The sequence below is a fragment of the Rhipicephalus sanguineus genome, chromosome 5 (genome assembly GCF_013339695.2).
Source record: "Rhipicephalus sanguineus isolate Rsan-2018 chromosome 5, BIME_Rsan_1.4, whole genome shotgun sequence".
In the NCBI taxonomy this organism is placed as follows: domain Eukaryota; kingdom Metazoa; phylum Arthropoda; class Arachnida; order Ixodida; family Ixodidae; genus Rhipicephalus; species Rhipicephalus sanguineus.
Genome location: NC_051180.1, coordinates 1,637,986 through 1,661,562, shown reverse-complemented (window position 1 = coordinate 1,661,562; position 23,577 = coordinate 1,637,986). Strand labels below are relative to the sequence as shown.

Here is a 23,577-nt window from a genome sequence, read left to right as displayed (position 1 = left end):
GTCAGCTACCACGTTAGTGCTCCCCTTCCGATACTGCACTGAAAAGTCATAATGCTGTATTAAGAGAGCCCAGCGCGCCAGCCTGCCCGCAGGCTCACGGAGCCGCATCAGCCAGCTTAGCGCGCTGTGATCTGTTTGCACCACGAACTTCGTCCCATCCAGGTAGACGTCAAACTTACGCAGTGCAAACACGATGGCGAGACACTCCCTCTCAGTCACGGAATAATTCTTCTCCGCGGGTATCAGCGAGCGGCTGGCAAAGGCCAACGGCCGCAACACGCCATCGTATTCCTGTAGGAGAACTGCTCCTAATCCCAGATCGCTCGCATCTGTCTGGACCACGAACGGTCTGGTCAGGTCGGGGAGCTTGAGCTGCGCTGTCTCCGCAATGGCGCTAGACAGACGGCAAAACGCCTCTTGCTGCTCAGGTCCCCATCGCCACTCAGCGGACTTACCCAAGAGCTTGGTCAAGGGCGCCTGCACTCGGGCACAGGACGGAATGAACGACCGGTAAAAGTTGGCCATTCCAAGAAAGCGGCGCAGGCCGCGTACGTCCTTGGGCACGGGGAAATCGAGGATTGCTCGAAGTTTCTCCCGGTCTGGCTCAATGGAGCCTTCGCCCAGCGTAAACCCAAGTAACTGAACTCGAGTCTGCGCTAATTGGGCTTTCGCGGGATTTAACGTCATCCCGGCAGCCCTCACCCTCCCGAGCACATCGGCAACATGGGCCAAGTGCTCTTCGAAGGTTTGTGAATAAATCACGATGTCGTCGAGGTAGCACATGCAGTATGACCACTTTGCTTCCCCGAGGACGCGGTCCATGAGTCTCTGAAAAGTCGCAGGAGCATTACAAAGACCAAAGGGCATACGAGTGAACTCAAACAACCCTCTGTGGGAGGTGAACGCGGTCTTGCACCGGTCACGCTCATCCATTCGGACCTGTAGGTAACCTTTGGAGGCATCTAACGTGGTGAAGTACCGCGCAGTGCCGAGGTTTCCTACGATGGAGCTAATCGTGGGGAGCGGATAGGCATCCTTACGAGTCACTCCGTTCAGACGGCGGTAGTCTACGCACAGGCGATGACTGCCATCTTTCTTAGGCACCAACACAATTGGAGACGCCCAGGCGCTGGACGAACGGCGAACAATGCCAGCTGAAAGCATATCGTCCAGCAAGCCGTCAATAACCTGCCTCTTGGCCAGGCTGACGGGCCTGGGGTTACACTTCAAAGGAAGCGCGTCGCCAGTTTCGATCGCGTGGCTCACCAACTCAGTACAGCCCGGCTGATCGGTGAAGAGCTCGTCGTACTCGCGTAACAGTGCCGACAAACGAGCCTTCTGTGTATCATCCAAATGAGTCGCACAGGCGGTCAAAGGATGCGGAGCCTCTGCGTGTCGTGCCGCTCGATCCCGATGGGGATTTTGAGCCGACGAGCGCATAGCGCAGGGGCCTGCCCCCGAACTTTGCAAGCGACACGGTTCCGACGCCTCTACTGCACAGGCAGTTGTATACGCCGGCGGGCTGATGAACGGCTTCAGCTGGGAAAAAGGTCCGTCGCGATAGCCTCCATTCACAATGTCCACAACGATACCGGTTTTTAGGAGAAAGTCCCGACCGAGAATCACAGGAACACTGAGCCCTGGAAGATGAACGAAACGCGTGCGTCTCCTTCGATCTCCCCATGTGGCAGTCAACCTTGCGGCGCCAGCCGACTGGGCCACGCCTTTCGCGAGGGTGAATGTCGTTCGGCTGTCCCGCAAGCGCACCGAGTGCTTCCGCAAGTGGGACAAAACCTGTTCGCCAAACAACGAAGCGCCCGTGTCTAGCAACGCCGAAAATTCGCGGCCGGCAATGGTGACCGAAATAAACGGCGCGTGCGCACCAGCAAGACTGCTTGCCCGGTACACGGAGGGGAGAAGCAAGGGTTCGGCCGCTCGTGCCTTCACGAACGACCCGCGCCCCCGTTTCCCTGCCTCACAGGAGGCCTAGATACGGGACACTCCCTCGCTATGTGCCCTCGCTCGCGGCAGCGGAAGCAGCGCCTTCCGTCCCGGGAAAGGGAAGATGCGCCGTCGCGGCCCCTCTCCCGAGGAGGAGCAGCCTCTAGCGGCAGGGGTCGGTTCGCCTGTTGATCAAAGGATCTGTTATGACGAATGTCACCCTCATCGATGCGCTGGGTCGGATAGCGTCCCTGCTCGCGCGCGTCGAGTTGCGGTGCAGCACAGGCTGCTGCGCGCCTCGCGTACGCGTAGGGATCTAGAGCGCGATCGCTCAGCTCCCAACTGTGCCCGCTTCTAGCGGGAGCCGCAAAGGCAGCTCCGGCGGGCTGTTGCCGTTGGGGAGAGGGCACGGCCCCTCCCCACGCGCAGCGCGGTTCAAGGGCCACGCTGGCTGGCGGTGGCGGGCGATAGGCGCGCGCGGCGAGAATGTCGCCTTGAATGCGCTTCGCCTCGGCGGCCAATTCCTCTAAATCTCGGAAGCGGCTGCCGCGCAGGTACGCCGAAAAGGTCGGATGCGCCTGCCTAATCACCCGTTCGACGCGTTCCTCGTTCGAAGCTCTGGGCTCAGCGATAGAGAAAAGGTCTTCCATCGCGCGTACGTACTCCTGAAGCGACTCATCAGGAGCTTGCGTGCGGAGCTCGAGCTCGCGCCGCATCCTACTCTCGAAGTCAGCGGGTAAGAATTCGCGCAGGAAGGCCGCGCGGAACTCATCGAGGGTTGCTGCTCGGTGGCCTGAAAGCCGATACCACCTCGCCCCCGTGTCAGTCAGTGCAGCCGGGACGACGCGTCCGAGCACCTCCTGATCATCCAAACCCAATGCTCTCTGATAACGTGACAGAGAGTCAAGGTAATCTCGGGCGCTGCGCAGATCACCGTATCCGCTGTAAGTTGGCACAGGCAATATAACAGCGGGGTGAGCGCGTTTCGGAACGGCCGAAAGCGTTTGTACAGCTCCCGAGAGCGCTTGGATCATTTGAGCGGCATTTTGCAGCAGCGTCTGTGCACCCGCTTCAAAGGAAGCTGTCGGTGCGTTAGCGGCGCGGTCGAGCGATGGGGAACTGTCTCCGAGCTCGATAAGGGGCGCGGCTTCAAAAGGGATACCGGCCGGCGTCGCGCCACTCTCGGGGAGCGCCTGTCGTTGTTCACAGCCGCCGCTTGGGGCAGCCTCTCGTGAAATGGCTAAGCCGCTTGCGGCTAGCGGTACAGACGCGCGCTCGAAGTGAGCTTGGCTGCTTGCTTGCATAGCAACCAGCGGGCAAAAGTCGGTGACGGCTGAGGCCGCGTTTCCGACCTGCGCTCCGTAAGCTCCGTTGGGAGCCGATTGGGAGCGATGTGACATGGAACTGCCGTGCATTCCAGAGGGAGCAGTAGCGGTCCATTTTGCCCGTGTGCACTGTTCGGGTTGGGCAATGGCCCCGTTCCCACAACACGCTACATCTCCACTGGGAGCTGGTACATAGCGCCTCGCGTCATCCCCACTGGGGGTTGTGACAGGGGAGGGTGCTGGATTCTGCCCGAAGGGGGCACTGGCCCTGTTCTCGAGCAAAGCGGTATCTGCTAAAAACGACAGCGGACAAAACTCACGCCTAGCAGACATAACGCGGGTAACACGGCGAGCCTGATACGCAAAGGCGTGCTGACTCGACTAAGTCTAATCAAAGGCTTAATGAGCTTTTGATACCGCGTTGGGCGCCAGTGTGGTAGCCTCGATGCTCACCGGAGCCGAAGACTACCGCGGGTTCAGGCTTAGCGAGCCACAGGGCCGCGTCTACCGTCGCCTGCTTACGTTTAGCGCACCGCTCCGCACGCGCTCAGCTAGCAAAGGCGTTGAGCGCCGCGCGGCATAAACACAGTGTTCGAGATAACATATACACACAAACACTTTATTTGCCCTCGGCGGCACCCCAAACACACAGTACAGCGTCCGCTCCCGGGGCGCGGGGAGCAAAGGGCTTCCCGCGCGGACGATACACCAAAGGGGTTCCGCGAAGCACGTCGCAGCTGGCAATGGCGAGCTTTGACACGCCGCTCGGGAAAAGGTCCCTCGCGGCTATGCTGCGCACTCTCGCGATGACCACTGGGCCTGGTCGCGGGAGTTAGGGCAATCTCCGTACGCGTGGGCCTCCGGCAAGTGCGACTCGGCGTGGTACGACCACGCACGAGCACTAGGCACCGCTCTCTGGCTTAGCGTACGAACCGGAGCTAACACTGAGGTAAACACGCCTGCAAGGATGCCGAGGCACCCAGGCAGGCTACAGCCCAGCGATTCCCAAAGGGGACGTTGGACCGGAAGGAAATACGTGCTTACCCAGCGGCGTCCGAGGAGAGAGAGAGTTCGTCCCGGCCTGCCCGCGCGTCAGTCGCCGAATTTCGCGGCTCTCCGACCGCGCGCAGCGCCACCACGAGTGTCGGCGCGTAGCGCAAGATGGCGCCACTTGCCGTCACGGGAGAACGGGAGAGGGAAAGGATTCGAAATGCCCGCGCAGTGGCTTCGGGCGCGCCTCGGATCCCCACAAGGTCAAGATGTGGTGCCTATATATACTCGGTGACCAAAGTTTGATTGTGAAGCGCGGGTGGCGAGCGGTTGTCAGTGTGAGTGTTGTATTACTTTGCGAATGTTGTGTGCATGTTTGTGTACGTGTGATCGAGTTTGCGTGTTTCGATGCTAACTTAATTAAAGATTCTTTGGTGCATGGTGCGACAGCGGAAAGCATTTTTTTTTCGATGGTTATAAATATTTACTCCCATACTTACCTGGAAAAGCTCCCCTATGGATGTAAACAAATACTCCCCTCAGTCCATCCAAAACCTCCGTCCTTAAGGGGGGTAAATGTTTTACTCCCCTGGACGGAGTATATAAAACCCCCATCGGGGCGTGCGCTAGAGGACAAGTCCATTTACTCCCATCTCGGCTCTTTTTTGCTTACAGTGTATAATTACCGCTAGCGTCATTGACCACCTTTGGCGTCTTTCAAAACGGCTGCCTAAACGATATATGCTCATACTCGGAAAAATTGAGCAAACAAATATTTTTATTCACGAATAAGGGATTTGTGCCCTCAAAAAAACGTACAAAATATTTATTTACTGTCAGGTAAGTGCAATACAGTTTTGCAGCGCTTTTTGCACCGAGTTTTTTTTTTCTCGCGGCACTGAGCTCAAGTTGTGTATTTGCAATTACGGGCAATAGTATGGTCACTGCTACCAAACTAATTTGAGCACGAATGGTGGAATGGCGGTATTATCCCAATAACTTGAAGAAAAAAATCACAGCATATCCACGGAGTGCATGATGATGAGTGGGCGAAGCTGCGGAGGTTCATCGGTAAACCGTGAATCTTCCGTGAATTCTGCCCAGTACATCATCACCGACGTGAGATCGGGCGCGTTTATACTAAAGGTTCGATGAGTTATGACGACTTGCAGCTCACTTTAATTTTACATGTACGCTGTGAATTTTCATTGTTTAGAAAACCATTGCTTTAGAAAACATCTGGCGTCTTTCGTTAAGCAGCTGGCGTCTTTTGTTTTGCTTTAGAAACATCTGGCGTTCTTTCGTTTTGCTTTTAGGAAACATCTGGCGTCTTTCGTTGGTTCATTTCATCAATCAACGGCGTCTTGAACAAAATTTTTATTGTTTAATCACGCACAGGAGAAATCTCACCAGGCACTACCTTGGAGGTAAACAATGGCTGCTAATGGGAATGACAGACAGAAGAAGTCGACTTTTAGCTAACACTTACACTTCTACTTCTACTAACGTTTCCTACTGGAACATGCCAATCGCTGCTAATGGGGAATGAGAGACAGAAGAATTCGGCTTTTAGTTAACGCGCACGCTGCGAATTTTTTGTTGTTCAACAACGCACAGGAAAAATCTCCCACCGGCACCACCTTGGAGGTCAAGATGTGGTACTACGTTACGACTGGTTACGCACTACTACGACTACGAGGGACAAACCGGTGCCGCCTTAAGGAGCTTCGCCCCTAAAATGGGGGGACCCTTAAGCTTCGCCGTTAAGAGTTGAACGCGATAGCGAAATCCGGCCCCTAGGGCGCACTGGAACCACTAAGTGCATACATTAATGTGTGTTGTTACGCACACACGCTCGCTCGCGCGCGCGACGTGGTCAGGCCAGGAAAGCGGAGGTCAAACTCCAACAACGCCATGAAGATGCCTTTCTTCATGGCGTTCAAAGAGGAGAAATGCTACCAACGCCCAGGATAAAATGTAAACAGAAGAGATTGTGGTCATGCCGTATGTGCATTCTGTGTCGCACAATTTGAAGAAGATTGGTCGCAAGCATGGGCTTGATGTAGTGCTCACAGACCCCTGCAAACTGGCCAAGCTGTGCTCCATGGTTAAATATCATGGGAAGGGAAATGTGAACCAGAAAGGTTGCACAAAAACACGTGCCATGCACTTTGTTCCCTTTACCGATGCGGTCGTGTGCAGAGTTCCGTTGAGCTCCGGAAAAGTGTACAACAGCCAGACTGGTCGATGTCTAAATGACAGACTCAGAGAACATGCATCGCCATGGAAGGTTCTCGCAGGTGGCACGCACCTGTTTCTGCACTGCAGAGATTGCGGGTGCAATCGGCAGTTTACGAGAACTAATGTTCTTAGCAAATAAAAACACAGACTGACCACCGAGATCACGGAAGCTGTACAAATTAAAGCAAACTCAACCACGCGCATCAGTGTTCCCTCGGTAGCGATGAATGATAAAGAAATAGGCTTTCTAAATAGTTAAAGGGCGGCAGTTCGGATAAGTAACTTTCCTGTTGTCCTTGTCTTTCTTGTGGTAATGTGGCTGCACTTGTGAGAAAAATTTCCAATAAACTGCAGTTGGAAGTTAAGCGTCTGTTTAGTCAAGTTCTTTCCTTCTATTCCTGCTGTTTTCCGCTCATAAAACTTACAATATGTTGCACCAACTGGCCCAGTATACCACCTTACTGAACATTTTCATCCTTCGTGCAGAGGTGAAAACACTTGTCTAGAACACTCGAACGGCGCGCTTTGGACTGCACTGACGACGTTTGCATGCATGACTGCTTAGGGTGAATGCTCGAGCGTGGGCTATCTCAAACTGCTCATGCTGGAGTGTGCTGTTACAGCATTTTAGACAAGTATGTTAACCTCTGTACTACAGCCATGTTGCTCATTTTCCTCACAGTCGTGTCATATTTTTCTTTCACGCAGCATGTCTGATTGCTGACGCAACGCAGAACAAAGAAAGAACCCTAAGCAACGAGGATATATCCGCAACCTCGTTTCCTGAAGCTGAAGCAGAACGGGCAACAGTTTGACAACGAACACTCTTGGTAGCAGGAATTCTAGAGCTGTACTATGAAGCCCCCTCTGTATGAGATGTTTTCACCTAACAACTGTTTTGTAATAAAGGCTCTTCGTGTTGAACACCACCTAGTTGCAATTGGGTGACCATTTACGATTAACTGGATTGCCAGTTGGACACCAGTTAGCTTCAATTGGATTACCACATCTATTCAATTGGTTAACCAATTGAACATCACCTACCTTCAACTGGCTGATCAATTGGACACCAGTTCTCTTCAACTGGTTACCCACATGTGCACCAGCTAGCTTCAATTGGATGGCCACATCTATTCAATTGGTTAACTAATTAAACACCACCTAGTTTCAATTGGGTGACCATTTACGATTAACTGGATTACCAGTTGAACACCAGTTCACTTTAACTGGTTACCCATTTGGGCACCAGTTAGCTTCAATTGGATGACCATGCGTGTTCAAGTGGTTGACCAATTGGACCCAAGTCTTTATCAACTGGTCAACCAATTACCGCCAGCTCTACCCAAATGGTTTACCAATTGGATATGAACTGGTTTACCAATTGGATGTAATTGGTACGTTCCAATGGATGGCGAAATTCCAATTGGTCGAAAACCAGTTGGTGCCAATTGGTATTTTTCCAACTGGACCACTTGAATTTTTTTTACTGGGAACCTCCCCGTGAAAACTGAAACGTTGTCGGCAGCTATGGGGCGCAGAATGACGATACAAAAACAGCGGCCCCGTACAGTTCCACACACCGCACGGGCGACGTAGCGACACTAAAGCCGTGTTCAGACTACGTGCGCAACGTACGGACCTTCGGTAAGGATCGTGACCGTAAACGTAATCAACGCAAAGAGCTTTTTCAGACGTTGTTGTATTAAGCGTAAAGTACGTAACGTTTGAGGCGTAAATGTTGGCGAGCCCGCGACCTTTACGACAACTACTGATGCGACCGTTACGTACGACCAATGGGCAAAACAGTTTCGGTTTTCATTTTCTGTTCACGGGGCTTCCGTCCCCCCCGATTCCGCGTCTTCATGCGCGTCTTGCAAGTCATGCAGTAGCGTGTCTGTGCAGTTGGTTTGCCGGTGTTTATTGCGTTGCGTGCCCGTGGCCTGTAACCATGACCCGTAGCCCAGCCAGCCCAGCCACGGCCAAACACGCGAACCTTGCTAGGCTGCAACAGTTGTAGCGAGGACGCAACGCATTTTCAGAACTGTGATTGGCTCGTCGTAAAAAACGTACCTTACCGAAAAACTCAATGTGAACATACTAGGCCGTTAGCAACGCAAACGGACGATGCGCCTGTTACGCGATACGACATTTGTGACAGATGCGACTGTAGACTGAACCCGGCTTAACGGAGCGACGGTGTTGCCACCTATAGCTGGATCTCGCGGCCGGTAGTGCATCGTCATTCAGACCGGCGTGGGGGTCTCGCTGAACGCGTCGCATTGCTGTTGATCTCGCAGGTGCTGAATGCCCCGTTGAGCCTTCGTATGCTGTTCGCCCTCGAAATATTTTCCACGTGATGGACGCTAATCATACTTCGCCAAAAAAAAAAAGCTTACGATAACCAAGTTATTGAGTGACGGTCAAATCTTGAGCCTAAATTTTATGTCGGTGCTCCTTTTATAGAAATTTACTTTCCGCCCACCCACCCATGTCTTCACGCTCGTCTCGCAGGAGCGAAAATCTACAGCAAGGCTTTTTTGATCACCGCCTACCACCAAGTTTCTACGTCATATTCCGAAGATAGCAATTACTAGACCATTTGGCTATTTCGATGGTGTCCTCATGCTTTATAGCTTGAAGAATGCTGCACGAACGTTTGAAAAGTTCGTGGACAACGTTAAGCGCGGAAGTCCGTTCGTTTTCGTCTGCCTTGGCGACATTCTCGTCGCAAGCTGCACAGACGATGTACACAAACAGCGATTTCGAATCTTTTCAAGCGGCTTGACGAACACGGCTTTGTCCTAAAGCTCCCCAAATAATAAAGCCCTGGATTTTCTCGGCCATCGCATTTCACCCCAACGCTTCGAGCCCCTAATGGGTGCGGGCAATCAACAACTTCCCCTTTCTAGCCTCTTTCGAATGAAGCGCGAGTTTCTGGGGCTCATAAATTTCCACAGAAGCTTCATACCATCCTCTGAGCAAGTTTTTCAGCTGTACAACGACCTGCTGCGTCGCGCCTCCAACAAGCCGCCTACCGTCCACTGGTCCTCGGAACACGAACACTCGTTCCAGGAAGTCAAAGGTGGTTGGCGACTGCAGCTCTGCTGATTCACATGCTGCACGACCTGCCAACTCACCGAATAGTAGACGCGTCGACCACGCCAGCGACTGCTTCATCAGCACGGTGACAGAGTGAAGGCCGTTGGGTTTCTCGAACCGCCTGAAACCTACGAGGCCGACACAGCACCGTCGGGTGAGAGATGTCCACACCTCGTTTCACTCCTACAACTCCGGCGTTATCAGAGGGAATCCTTCGTAGAGGTCGTCCGTTGATCCTTTCATCCGCAAGACTCTTTGCTCTCGAGCTATCAACATGCGTATCTCTCACATCTGCTAAACGGATCATCAATCAAGAATTTTAAGCCTCTTCTTGCTACTAATGAATGCAGTGTCATCTGCTTGTGGTAAGTTGGTTGCCTTTGTTGCACCAATTTCGACTTGTATCCCAGCTATTGAGGCCGAAATTTCTGGGTACATATTCTATGTAACAGTTGGTGAAAGGATGAAACTTTGCCACACTCATTTTTGAAGCTAAAACTAATCTGTCTTGTCAGCATTTGCTTTGTTAAGTGCCTTTTGTAGAACAGTAGTAGAACCGGTATCTACTACTGTTGTAGTAGATACCGGTTCGTTTGTGGAACATTTGGGGGTGCCCACCTTCCTGAGAAATAAAGAGCTTCTGGAGCTGAACGGGGTCATAAATACCGATATTTGTTTTGTAAAGCATACCAACAAATTCACTGATTACCGTACAAGTGTGGTGTATAAGATCCCTTTCAGCTGCGGCCGCTTCTACGTAGGACAGACGGGCCGCTACATTAACCAGAGATTATTGGAACATAAGATATCGCTAACCGGAGGCTCACCTTCTAATCTATCTTTACACTGTCGAGAGGGTAAGTGCACGCCAAAATTCGATGAATGCGCAGTGTTGTACCGGCATAGAAATGAAGAAATACGCCTGATTATTGAGGCATGACATATCGAGAATAGTGGAAGCCCATGCGTGAGCCAACCGTCGATTAACTTGCATAAAGAGGAAATCAAATGCCTTAACAGTTATCTTTCACGTAGACCTCCACGCGTGCCGGATTGATAGGCTCGTCTATTGCATGGGCATGCGCAGATAAGTTTTCGTGCCTTCTTTCTTTTCCACTGTTGTGCGTCGCTTTAGTTGTTAGTCAGCGTTTGTGGTGTCCTGATTTCTTTCTTGTGTCTGTGTTTACACACCCTGTCTCTTTAGAATGAATACTTACCAACTAGCTCAGCTCTCTATTATTCTAAGGGATCATAAATGTTGCTATAACCAATGAAACAGAAACACAGGTGCCTTGGTGCCCTTTACAGCTTTCCATTAATTATCTCACATTTGCAATATGGCATTTCGTACCACGCCCCTTTCTGAAAGCTGCTTGCTCTGTTGCCGTACCTCTCTATGCGAGGTTGTAGATTTCTTACACCGTGGTTCTAGCGTTTACTGCAATACCATGAGGAGAAAAAATGAAATATTAAGGCAACGTTTCTACTTCTTCTGCATTCCATTTTTCCGCCTTTCTCATGCAGTGGGAAAAAAGAGATGTCTTCCAGTATGCTGGACATTTTTGTTTGAAAGTATCACTTACAAATTGTACGTGCTTTGCTCGATATGCTTTAGTTTAAATCGAGGGTAATTCACGGATTCACCCCGAGCAGCCTTCATTTTAACGTACACAATTATTGAATTATTAACGAATGTCTTGATGCGTAACCCCACCTTCATTTCTGATGCATCATTCACGGCGGCGTCAGAATGATAAAATGTTTGTCTGTGCCTTACTGTTGGAAGCAGTGTGCCGCTGTGAGCACCCATCTGTCGGCGATGAGTGCTCCACCGCAGAGGTGAATGGTGCGGAAGCCACTGCGATACTTGATGCCCACCTGCCATGGATAGTCGCCCGGTTTGGAGGCGCGGCCTCCCACAATGCGGCCCAGAGGTCGCATCGGACGCACGCCGCACTCCGGCGCTGCATAATAATGTGTACCTTTAACATCATTCATTGGACGATGCGAGGGCTGTTTCTAAACATTGTCACACACACCATATGTCCAGCATTCAAGTACCAGTGATGCGTACAAAGCTTTTTTAGAAACACACCCTACGTTAATCATAAGCTATTCATATCGTATAACACTTTGGTTCGCGCTAACATGTAAGACGCACTTGTATGTAGTGCAAGCAATCACGTCATTCACGGGAAGGTATGGAACAAGACATGCAGTCCAATACATTCCGGTAAATGACTAGGTGCGCTAGAGTGAGATATAGGAGGTTAGGGCTGAGATGAATTGCTGTTCGGGCTGCAGCATGTACAGTAAAACCTCGGTGATACGATCACGGCTCGTACGAATTTCGGGGTGATACGAATTTTTCTGTGGTCCCGGCCAAGGCCCATTAGCCTGCGGTGTATTGGAGTACGGTTGTTGCGAACCGATTTGCACCCCGCGACGTTTGATACGAACGTACGCTAGCGCACAGGTACGAGCAGGTGCGGCCTGCGCTGTCGCGGAAGACGCGGCAGTCACGCGCGGGCGCGGGCATGCGCGCTGCGCGACCATCAACGGTGCGTCGTTGCCTCCGAGATAGTGCGCGCGAATATTGGAGGCCTCTAGGCACCTTCGCGTTTAGGTTACAGATGACGTTGACGTCGCGCTTTTTTTCGACGCGCTGACGCGTGCCCCTGTGCTCGAGGCAGCAGCGTCTTTGTACTGTGTTAACACGTGCCTGCCACGTCGATGCAAGCCATGTCCCCGCAATCAGACGTTCTATGAAACAAGACTGAAGCTTGGGGTGCGAGTCCGTCATGAAGTTCCATTAAAGGTGGACGAAGATCCTAAGAGATGAAGCGGACGGTCTTGGCGAAGGAGCTTGGCCTCCATCTGTCGTGTACAAAGTGCTTCTTAAGTCGCTTTCGCCGCAGTAATTTGGTGTCTTGCAGAAAAGCAAGCGTAGTAAGATTAGGACGGGGCTACTAGCGGTCACGGGGCACAACACATCTGGTTCATTAATTACACACACGCGCATGCGCCTTATATACGAGTACAAGTATGATCGTTGTCGTTTAAAAACCTTACTGGGAATCATTCAGAGCTGTTCATGACGTCGCTGCGGCCCCGAGAAACATTGAATCAAAACGTATGCCAACTTTCTTTTGTCGCATATTAATTTTCCATGTTTTCTGGTGATACGAATTTCGGATGATGGGCCGTTGTTGCGCGGTTGCCTGCTCAAACAGCAGTGCGCAGGGTTTTCGCTTTTTAAGGCTTCCCAAGGAAAAAAAGCGACGACGCCTTTGGAATAAACATCAAACGCAGCAAATGGAACCCGACCGACTCCTCCGTGTTATGCGAGATACGTACTTGAGTATTTCGCTTGAATATTGCTGGTATTGTAAACAGCGTACCATTAACACAAACTTATTCGTTGTGCAATGGGGCCCTTTCAGGCGCAGAAACTTTAAAAATGATTTTGTCACGCTGAGAAAAAGGAGTTTTATGGTTCGCGTTTCAAACGCTTGGGCAGATTGAAAATTTGCAGCGATCACATTATAAGTGTCAAGCCTGATGTGTTGCGTTTACGTAATTTATCGCGCGTTCTGAGCACGGGCTTGGGATGTTACCGCGATGTTCCTTGGTGTGATCTCATAACAGCTTTCGCTGTAAAACAGTTTAACAAGCTATAGCTTAGTTATGCCAATAATTATTACGTAAGACCATGTATCTTAATTATCAGAAGCCATACACGACGCCATAGAACAGCTCTGCAGACTATTGTCCACATTATAATTCTGCCCCTTTGGACGATGAAGCGGTTGAGCATTACCTGCCTTTTGATGGTCCAAGGTGGTAGTACCGTTCCATAATTTTAGCACTATTGCCATTTTACAGCGAAAGCTGTTATGAGATCATTTCAGCGGCCGTTTTTGGCGCCGTAGTTGTCCGCCGCCGCCGCCGGTGTCCGTAACCACTATCGCTCCAAATAAGAAAAAAAAACGAAATAAGAAAAAAATTCCAGGATGGAACGAGGTTCGAACCTGGGCCCTCTGCGTGGGAGCCCAGTATTCAACCTCTGAGCCATACCGGTGCTTGAAACTGCGTTGCAAAACAGTCCTATACAGGCTTCATGTCAGGAAGGAACCACATTAACATATGCAATATAGCGTGGTAGAAGACCAAAATTGTTGGGAACTAACAAGCCACACACATATAAGCAACGGCAAAGTGTGCGTGTTTAACAACGTGAGTGTGTAGAGTGAGAGACCACATGGCCTCTCCGTGTTTACATCTGTGCGCGGCTGTGAATTATGTGCTATTGCAGCCGCCGTGAACTAAAGACATGTAGAATCACGTTTCTCCGGGACGCCGCTCTCGCCATGTATTGTAAACAAGAGAGCGACGAAACGGCCCTCCTCCTCCTCGAGGACCCCGCCTCCATCGGGGCAGTCTGCTCGAGGCTCTGTAACTACGAGCAGCTCAATAAAGTTTCTCTTCCGCCCTCTGATCCTGCGTTCTTGATATACAACAGTTTTGGCGACGAGGATAGGATCTCAGATGGTATATCCGATGGGACCGAAGATGGCATCTCCGATTGAATCACAAGACAAGTGTTAACAACATCTTGCTGTGGTGAAACTGCACTGTTCAATCATGGAAACATCGGCAGACGGGATAGCAGCATCAGGAGATCGCAGCGTGGTTACGACGCCGGTTGGAAGGCTTGCTGAGTTCAGTCCGGACACTGGAAGCATCGAAGTCTACATCGAAAGATTCGAGGTCTTCGCAAGCGCTAACAACATCGACGAGCCGAGGAAGGCGCAAGTGTTCTTGACAGTCATAGGTGAAAAAGCCTACGTGACATTACGAAGCCTTCTGCTGCCTAAGAGTCCTGCTGACTCGAAGTATGCTGGTATCACGAAAGTGCTGCGCGAGCACTATGCACCACGGAGATCCATAGTCACGGAACGCTACAGGTTCCATCGCAGGGATCAAGGCCAAAGTGAAACAATTGGAGAATTCGTCGTCGAGCTCAAGAAGCTAGCGGCAACATGCGAGTTCGGCAGCTTCCTTGAAGAAAGTCTTCGAGATCGGCTAATCTCGGGTCTTCGCAGCGAGGACATCCGATGCCGTCTGCTGTCGTCACCGAACCAGGAGGCGACATGGGAACGAGTTCTAAACATCGCCACCGCCATGGAAACCGCAAAGAACGACACCAAAGAAATTCTCCCTGCTCCTGCGGACGTCAACTGGCAGAACAAGCCGACGCCTAAAAGGAAGCCAACGAACAAAAGCAAAACAGCGTCCACAATGGGGACTGCCACCTGTAAACCAGGGAAGCCGTGGAAAAAAAGACTTTCTCGCGAGGGACAAGCAAAATGTTTCAGGTGTGGTGATGAGCATTTTGCTAGGGTATGTCCATTTTTGCAGAGTCAAATGTTCGAAAAAGGGTCATGTTGCTAAAATGTGTCGAACTAAACAAACCCATTGCATTGACCAAAGCACAACAGAGGCGAAACTGTTGGCAATAGGGCATAACCAGAGAGATGGTCAGACATCTCCTTTAGTAGTAAAGCTACACATAAATGGCAAAGAGGTTCCCATGGAACTTGATACAGGATCAGCAGTGTCTCTAATGTCGGAAAGCGAATTCAAAAAATGTTTTCCCGATGCTGAGTGGTCCGCAACTGATGTGCGCTTGGTCACATACAACGGAACACCTGTAAATGTGAAGGGTTCTGCGCAAGTTGATGCGAGCTATGGCACACAGCGCCATGAGCTGCCGCTTGTAATAGTCAAGCATGAATCGGGCTTGAGGATGCCAACACTTTTGGAACGTAACTGGTTGTCGAAAATAAGGTTAGATTGGTCAGAAGTCGTACCTGTGTACAACATTCAGACAAAAAATTCTCTTTTGAAAAAGTACCATGAAGTGTTTGCAAAAGGAAACGGTACAATCAAGGGCTTCAATGGGAGCACTGTTCTGAAAGAGAATGTGTCACCCCTTTTTCGTAAGGCTAGACCAGTTCCATACACCGTGTTGGAGCAAGTTGAAAAAGAATTGCATGACGTTGAGAGAGCTGACATCATATATCGAGTCAAGCACATTGAATGGGCGACCCCTCTTGTGATAGTGCCAAAGAAAGACAATTCTGTTAGGATATGTGGGGACTACAGAATTACTGCAAATCCGCGTATAGAGGTGGATCAGTGCCCACTGCCTTTACCGGATGACATCTTTGCATCTGTAGTAGGAGACATAAATTTCACAGTTCTAGATCTCTCTAAGGCTTACCTGCAACTTCAACTTGATGAACGCGCCCAGAAGCTATTCACAGTGAACACTCTTTTGGGCCTTTTTAGATTTAAAAAACTGCGGTACGGAGTAGCAAGCGCTCCGGCGATGTTCCAAGCAGTAATGGACCAGATTTTACGAGGAATTCCTGGTACTGCATGCTACATAGATGATGTACTTATTTCAGGAAAAGATCAGCAAGAGTGCTACGAAAGAATCGAAAGAGTGCTTAAGAAGCTACAGGATCATGGAATCCGCGTTAATGCAGAAAAATGCTCGTTCTTTCAAAGCAAAGTGCGCTATCTGGGACATGTAATTGACAAGAATGGGTTGCACCCAGCACCAGACAAGGTGGAAGCTATCATGCATGCTCCACAGCGAAAGGATGTTACACAGCTCAAAGCATTTCTTGGCCTCGTTAACTTCTATGCGAAGTTCATGCCAAATCTGGCAACTCTACTTGAGCCATTACACAACTTGCTACGCAAAGAAAGTGCATGGAAATGGTCAAGTCAGTATGACAAGTGTTTCAGAGAATGCAAAGAATTGATGTGTAATAACCAGCTATTGCAGATTTATGATGTCAGAAAAGATTTGCGTCTGACATGTGATGCGTCTGCATACGGCTTAGGGGCAGTGCTGTCTCATGTGGTTGATGGTCATGAAAAACCTGTTGCATTTGCGTCTCGATCAATGACCCCAACTGAGCGCAATTACGCACAAATCGAGAAAGAGGGACTTGCCATTATTTTTGGAATCAAGAAATTTCACAAGTACTTGTATGGTCGCAAGTTCGAAATTTTCACGGATCACCGGCCACTGACTGCTCTTTTTGACCCAAAGCGTCCTGCAAGCTATGTGGCTGCTGCGCGAGTGCACCGTTGGTTACACGTACTCAAATTACCGTTACCAGGTCACGTATAGGGCAGGACGTACGATTGGCAACGCTGATGGTTTGTCGAGGCTCCCCCTGCCTGAAACTACTGAAGGGTCTGAAAGCATTTTTTTATTTTGCACCGATACAAGACCTTCCTGCCACAGTTAAAGAGGTTGAGCTAGAGACAGCCAGAGATGAAGTCCTCCACGTTGTACGTGAATTCACATGGAGCGGTTGGCCAAACAGAGTTTCTGACGAGCTAAAGCCGTACTTTGTAAAGAAGTAAGAAATGAGTATGCACATAGGTTGTTTAGTGTGGAATAACAGAGTTGTGATTCCCGCTTCACTTCAGAGTGACGGTCTTGGATTGCTGCACGAACAGCACATCGGTGTCACTAAGATGAAGGCAATCGCTAGATCAATGGTCTGGTGGCCTGCTATTGATCGCAGTATTGAGGAAATCACTAGAAAGTGTGATATTTGCCTTCGTTCGGTCAGCCCACTCCTTTGCAACCGTGGAGATGGTGTGAGAATGCGTGGGAGAGAGTACACTTAGGTATTGCAGAGAAAAATATCAAATCATTTCTCCTTGCTGTGGACTCCCATTCGAAGTGGCTAGAGGTAAAAATCATGAACTCCACAACAGCGCAAAAGACAATCGAAGTAGTGAGATCTATGTTTGCTGCATATGGATTGCCACACGAAATTTTTGCAGACAATGGCCCTCAGTTCAGAGCTCAAGAATTTGAGGACTTTCTAAAAGCAAACGGTGTGAAACACACGCTAACTCCTCCTTACCACCCACAATCAAATGGCGCGGCATAAAGAGCAGTACAAACGCTGAAGAAGTCGCTTCTGCTGCAGGGAGTAAGTGACCAAAAGAAAAACCAGCAAACAACACTACAACAACAAGTGGATAACTTCGTGTTTGGGTACAGAACCACTCCCCATACATTCACAGGGCAGACGCCAGCTGAATTGTTCTTGAAAAGGAAACTGCGCACGCGGCTCTCAATGCTGAAACCAGACCTTGCACAAAAAATGAACGAAAAAACAACGCACATAAAGGAGAGCGCAGACAAACGCCGAGGTCGCTCAAGGCAGTTTGAAAAAGGGGATCTCGTTTACGTAAGAAGCGTTCGAGGTGAAACCGTTAAGTGGTTTCCCGGAAAGATAGTCAACAGAAGGTCCGCCATGACATACCTAGTGTTTGTTTCGGGGCAAGCAAGATTCTGCCACGTAGACCATTTGCGCAGCCGCAGCGCGCCAGGCGATATCCCATTTGACGGGGACGATATAAGCTGCCCACAGACGGGAAATGGAAACGAAGCGCAGACGGTCGGCATGGCGCCGTCAGCTCCAGGCTTGACGCCGTCGCATTCAGACACGGAGCCCTCGGAATTACCTCCCAACACAGACAGTGGAAACGGGAACGTTCTCAGGCGTAGTACGCGCACGAGACATTTTCCTGAACGTCTGAATTACGACACCTTTAGTCTTAGGGGGGAGGAAGATGTTGGGAACTAAAAAGCCACACACATATAAGCAACGGCAAAGTGTGCGTGTTTAACAACGTGAGTGTGTAGAGTGAGAGACCACATGGCCTCTCCGTGTTTACATCTGTGCGCGGCTGTGAATAATGTACTATTGCAGCCGACGTGAACTAAAGACATGTAGAATCACGTTTCCCCGGTACGCCGCTCTCGCCATGTATTGTAAATGGCACTGACTACGGTGACGGGGCCCGTCAGCGCAGTACTGTCGTAAAAGTGACGGGGCCCGTCACCGTAGTGTAAATTGTAATAGTGACGGGGCCCGTCATAACAGCGACGTGCTTATAGTGACGGGCCCCGTCGTCGTAAAGCGGTGATTACAGTGACGGGGCCCCTTTACCGTAGATTTTTGGTCGTTAGACGCCCACGTAGTGTAGTGTTCGTGGCGTAGATGGTTGGCGCGCTCTCCATAGTATTATGGCTGCAGGTCGTCAGTTCGATTCCTCCCGGTTCTTTTTTTGTCAGGTTATGCGTCGACGTCAACGTTACTGCTCTGACGGAGTCGTAACTTTTTCGTTCATATCTGCGGCGGTTAGAGAGCCCTAGCTTTCCTATGCGACCTCGGTTCTAATCGCGCAGAATAAGAAAATTTTTCCGTCTTTTTTCTTCTTTTTTCAATATTGTTTCACAATACCGTCCCGAGCTTCCGGCTAGTCAACAAGTGTTACTCATTCGTAGTAGCACGGCTCAGCGTGGGAGAGCGGAGCCCGTTAATTAGCATGTCGCTGCGCCGCTGATGCTGCATATCAGCATCCCCCCCCCCCCCCCCGAAATGTTTTCGTATTGACGTGCACCGCCGACCACAACAGCCACCTGCGCCTGAAGTATTCCTGTGTTTTTTCTAGAATTGCTTTATATGGTCGAAAGACATCTCGGAGGGAACATTGCTGATTTGACTGGCTGTCCTCGCTGCGCCCATGGCGTCCCTGTAACTGGCTGCGCAGCGCATGACCGTCAGCGGCGCAGCGACATGCTGGTACGGGCTCCGCTCTCCCACGCTGAGCCGTGCTACCACGAATGAGTAACTATTGTTGACTAGCCGGAAGCTCGGGACGGTATTGTGAAACAATACTGAAAAAAGGAAAAAAAAAGGAAACATTTTCTTATTTAGCGCGATTAGAACCGAGGTCGCATAGGAACAACTAGGCTTGCGCGAATATTAAATTTTAGGTTCGAAGCGAATTCGAAGCAACTTTGACTAGTAGCAGGATTTGACTTTCGGTTGAATGCAAGTGATAACCTGTAAAATATGTTAATTAAAATTTACTATAATTAGAGCATATAAGCCGGTATAACAAGCTTTTAAACTTAAAGAATGATGAATCGATGTGAGGGTAATACAGTAAAACCCCATTAATTCGAACTTTTATTTCGAAATCCCGCATAATTAGAAGGATTTCTATGGCCCTGTATTTTGCAATGTAAATCTGAGTGGATAATTTGAAGCAGCGGTGAGTACCAGCCCGGTTAATTCAAAAACTTTGGGTGCCATGTGCCAATTCCCGATCCCGATTTAGCCATAAGTCCGCAGAAACGATGGCCCTTAGGAGCCACAAGGCAATGCAATGTAGCGATACTAATGAGTGACAAGTGAAGCATCCCAGCCTCGCTGCTGCCAGCGCAAGAAAAAAAACAAAACAAAAGGCGGTCTCGTGGTCAACTGAAATGTGCGCCTGCGGAAAAGAAGACGTGCTTCACTGCAACACAGCGGTGACACGCGGGCAGCATGACGAATGCTTCTCTCAACGTCAGTGCGTCATGATTTACCCATTCTTTCAGGGAAAATAGAGAAATTAATAAAGGGCGGTCTGACGGAATTCGCGATGTGTGTGAACCTCCGGTTGGCGGTTGTTCCGGCAATTTGCGTACTTGCACTGCTGGCGGAGTACTTGCCCGCAACGCCTACTTCGAAAACTCAGTTCGAAAGCTTCAATGATCCTCTTTTTCCACCCTGAACACATCGCGAATTCCGTCACACTGGTCATTATTACATTCTTTATTTTACAAGAAATGATGGGCGAATGGCCGCATCATGACGCACTGACGCTGCGAGGAGCAGGTGACATGCTGCCCGTGTGTCACCACTGTGTTGCAGCGAAGCACGTCTTCTTTTCCGCAGGCGCGCATTTCAGTTGACCACGAGACCGTTTTCTTCCCCTCTTTCTTTTTTTTCTTGCACTGGCCTCAGCGAGGCCCGCCGTTTCCCCGGTTTAGCGGCAAAATTCGGACCAAGTATTGCTGGAAAAAACCCTTGTAGCCGCAAACTAGGAGGCACAGCAAACGACCACCTCTGATTACTTCCAGTAATACAAAGTTCCTTGCATCCCGCCTTTTGTATGTTTGGTTATTCGAGAACTCGCTTAATTAAATTTGTCACAGTCCCAGTGACTCTGAATTAACAAGATTTACTACATGCTCATTTAACCTTGAAGTGGGGCTTCGCGGCAGTGCGGATTTCTTCTGGAAAGATGTGTTCACGGTATAGCACACTTCTACTGCAGTGAAACCACCTTTACAGGGGGTTACATGCGGTTTATATATGTCTACTCGTTCATTTCGAATACTTCGAAATTTCCTAGAATTTAAATTCGTTTCGAAGCGAATTCGAATACTGTAATATTCGTTCGAATATTCGAAGTGCTCGAATATTCGCACAAGCCTAGGAACAACGCATCATCCGAACGCTAGGGCTGTCTAACCGCCGCAGACATGAACGAAAAAGTTACGACTCCGTCAGAGCAGTAATGTTGATGTTGATGCATAACCTGAAAAAAAAAGGAAGAAAAAACGGGAGGAATCGAACTGACGACCTGCAGCCCAAACACTTCATGGAGAGCGCACTACACCATGAACGCTTTTTTTTTCTTTATTGCCTCACACAAGTAACTACTACGCCACGAACGCCACACGACGAGGGCGTCTAAAACCACCAAAAATCTACGGCAAAGGGGCCCCGTCACTTTTACGATGGTACTGCGTTGACGGGCCCCGTCACCATAGTCACCGCTTTAAGATGACGGGGCCCGTTACTATAAGTACGTCGCTATTATGACGGGCCCCGTCACTATTACCATTTACACTACGGTGACGGGCCCCGTCACTTTTACGACGGTACTGCGCTGACGGGCCCCGTCACCGTAGTCAGTGCCATTGTAAATAAGAGAGCGACGGAACGGCCCTCCTTCTCCTCGAGGACCCCGCCTCCATCGGGGCAGTCTGCTCGAGGCTCTGTAACTACGAGCAGCTCAATAAAGTTTCTCTTCCACCCTCTGATCCTGCGTTTTTGATATGCAACAAAAATAAGCACCAAGCGTCGCACAACGCGAATTCTGTAACCAGACGTCACACAATGCGAATTGCGCAACGAGTAGGTTGTTGAATGCTTCCAACCCATTACAAAGGACTCCGCCATAATTCTTCATCGTCATGAGGCACAGCATCAGCAAAGTGCGCATAATGCCTTACATGCGTTTATCAGGTACCACGGGTGTCCGTAGAATGAAGAAAAACGGCATAGTGCCTGCTTCCCTACTTCTCAAAAAGTAGTGATTTATGGCGTAGTGGGTTCCTCGCAAGTGCACTTGTATTGGTTGCCAAGGGAGCGCATAAGCGCATGATCCATTTCCTCGGCGTCTCAGTAATGTTCTTTGCCCCCCTCTCTCTCTCCCACGTCAACGTACGTTATACAACATGGCGGGAGAGGGAAATAGCGACCGGGCGTCACCCAATGCAAGTTGCATAACTGGTGGGCCATTTAAAGCTTCCAACCCATTACAAAGGGCTGAGCCACAATTCTTCATCGTCATCAGTCGTCGCTTCAACAAAGTGCACATAATGCCTTACAGACGTGTAGCTGGTGCCTCGCTTCTCCGCAGAATGACGAATAATGGCTTAGTAGGTGCTTCCCAACTTCACAAAAATTGTGATTTAGGGCGTAGTGGGTACCTTGCTAGTGTGCTTGTATTAGTAGCCCCAAGAGAGCTTACAACAAGCTCTAGAAACGCCGCTCTTCCCGCTTTCGCTGTGACTGTGCTGCGCTTTCAGCGCAGGCCTGGCGTTCTTTTTTTTTTAAGACGATAGTCTTTCTTGGGGAACTTAAACGCAGAAATTTTGGTCTGTCCTTCTGTCTGTCTTTCTGTTTGTCGGCACGTCCCTCGATTCAGCCACTCGGCCAAAGTTGAACCACTTGCCCAAGGGCCAGCCATCGTGAACGGCTGACTAGGTTCATACTTGTGTACATTGTTGATCAAAAAGCAAACATTACGCATATCTGAGGCGCAACATCACTAGGTATGTATTAGGCGGTGTGTTCCTTTAACAGAAAATACATAGATACGCAATTTTAAAGACCTTGATGGTATGCGTTTAACGTTGAGACAGTAACGCGTTTATTAAAAGATTGCCACAGCTGAAGCGATCAGCGGTCCAAGCCGAGCAAGCGCGAGCGCCAACAACAACCGTCTTCGTCTTCTTCTATCGCAGGCGTTCTTGTCTGCGCCCTACCATGTTACAAATCACTCCCCCGCAGAAAGGGAGCCATCCTGGCGACCTAAGAAACAGGTACAACTGGTGGGTCATAATGCGGCTTCAGTCGATCGACGTGAACATTCTCGCGGCCGCGACGACGGCGGTCCGTTGATGATTGAACAGGCTCAATCATATAGTTAACTGGGGATGCTTGACGTAGGACGCGGTAGGAGACTTCGTACTTAGGCAGTAGCTTTGTGGAAAGGCCAGGAGCGGAGGAGGGAACGCGAAGCCACACCAGCGTTCCAGGCGAATACGACTGAGGAGGCAGGTTTTCGTCGTGACGGTCCTTCTGGCCCTACTCGCCCTACAATGTTACAACCCTAGTTTCTTAAGGTGCGCTGAAAATGCGACTGCGCTGAAACTTGTCTTCCTCCGTGCCCTCTGCACAAGCTTATGTTGTGTTTCGGTTTCGGTTCAGTATTGCATTGTACGAATGACAGGGGGCGCCGCTCTGGCATTCCTGTTTTGCCCAGGCGACGTGTAAGTAAGAGAGTTTGTGGAGAGTACTCGTTGAGTGCGGACGTTTCTTCTCCTTCGGCGCATCGCGCCAAACAGCGTGTTCGGGCTGGCCGGCGTCCCCACCGGTCGCGTTGGTCACCGCCGGTCTTCGCCTGCCGCAGCGCCGGGACTACCAGCCCGCAACACAGCACTCGTGTTTCCCGACGTATTGCTAGATGGCGTCCATATCTCACGCAGCGCCTCTTCTATCGTCTTTAGACGACATTTGCAGCGAAG

The 23,577-nt window shown here is 50.1% G+C and overlaps 1 protein-coding gene across 1 annotated transcript in view; it reads right to left on the bottom strand.

Moving 5' to 3' along the window:
* The window catches only part of LOC119393119 (anionic trypsin-2-like), a 140,638-nt gene that overhangs the window by 101,972 nt on the left and 15,089 nt on the right, over positions 1 to 23,577 (bottom strand). The window contains exon 2 of the mRNA XM_037659944.2: positions 11,374 to 11,560. Within this exon, the coding sequence (XP_037515872.1) occupies positions 11,374 to 11,560 (187 nt within the window). The remainder of the gene's footprint in view (positions 1 to 11,373; positions 11,561 to 23,577) is intronic.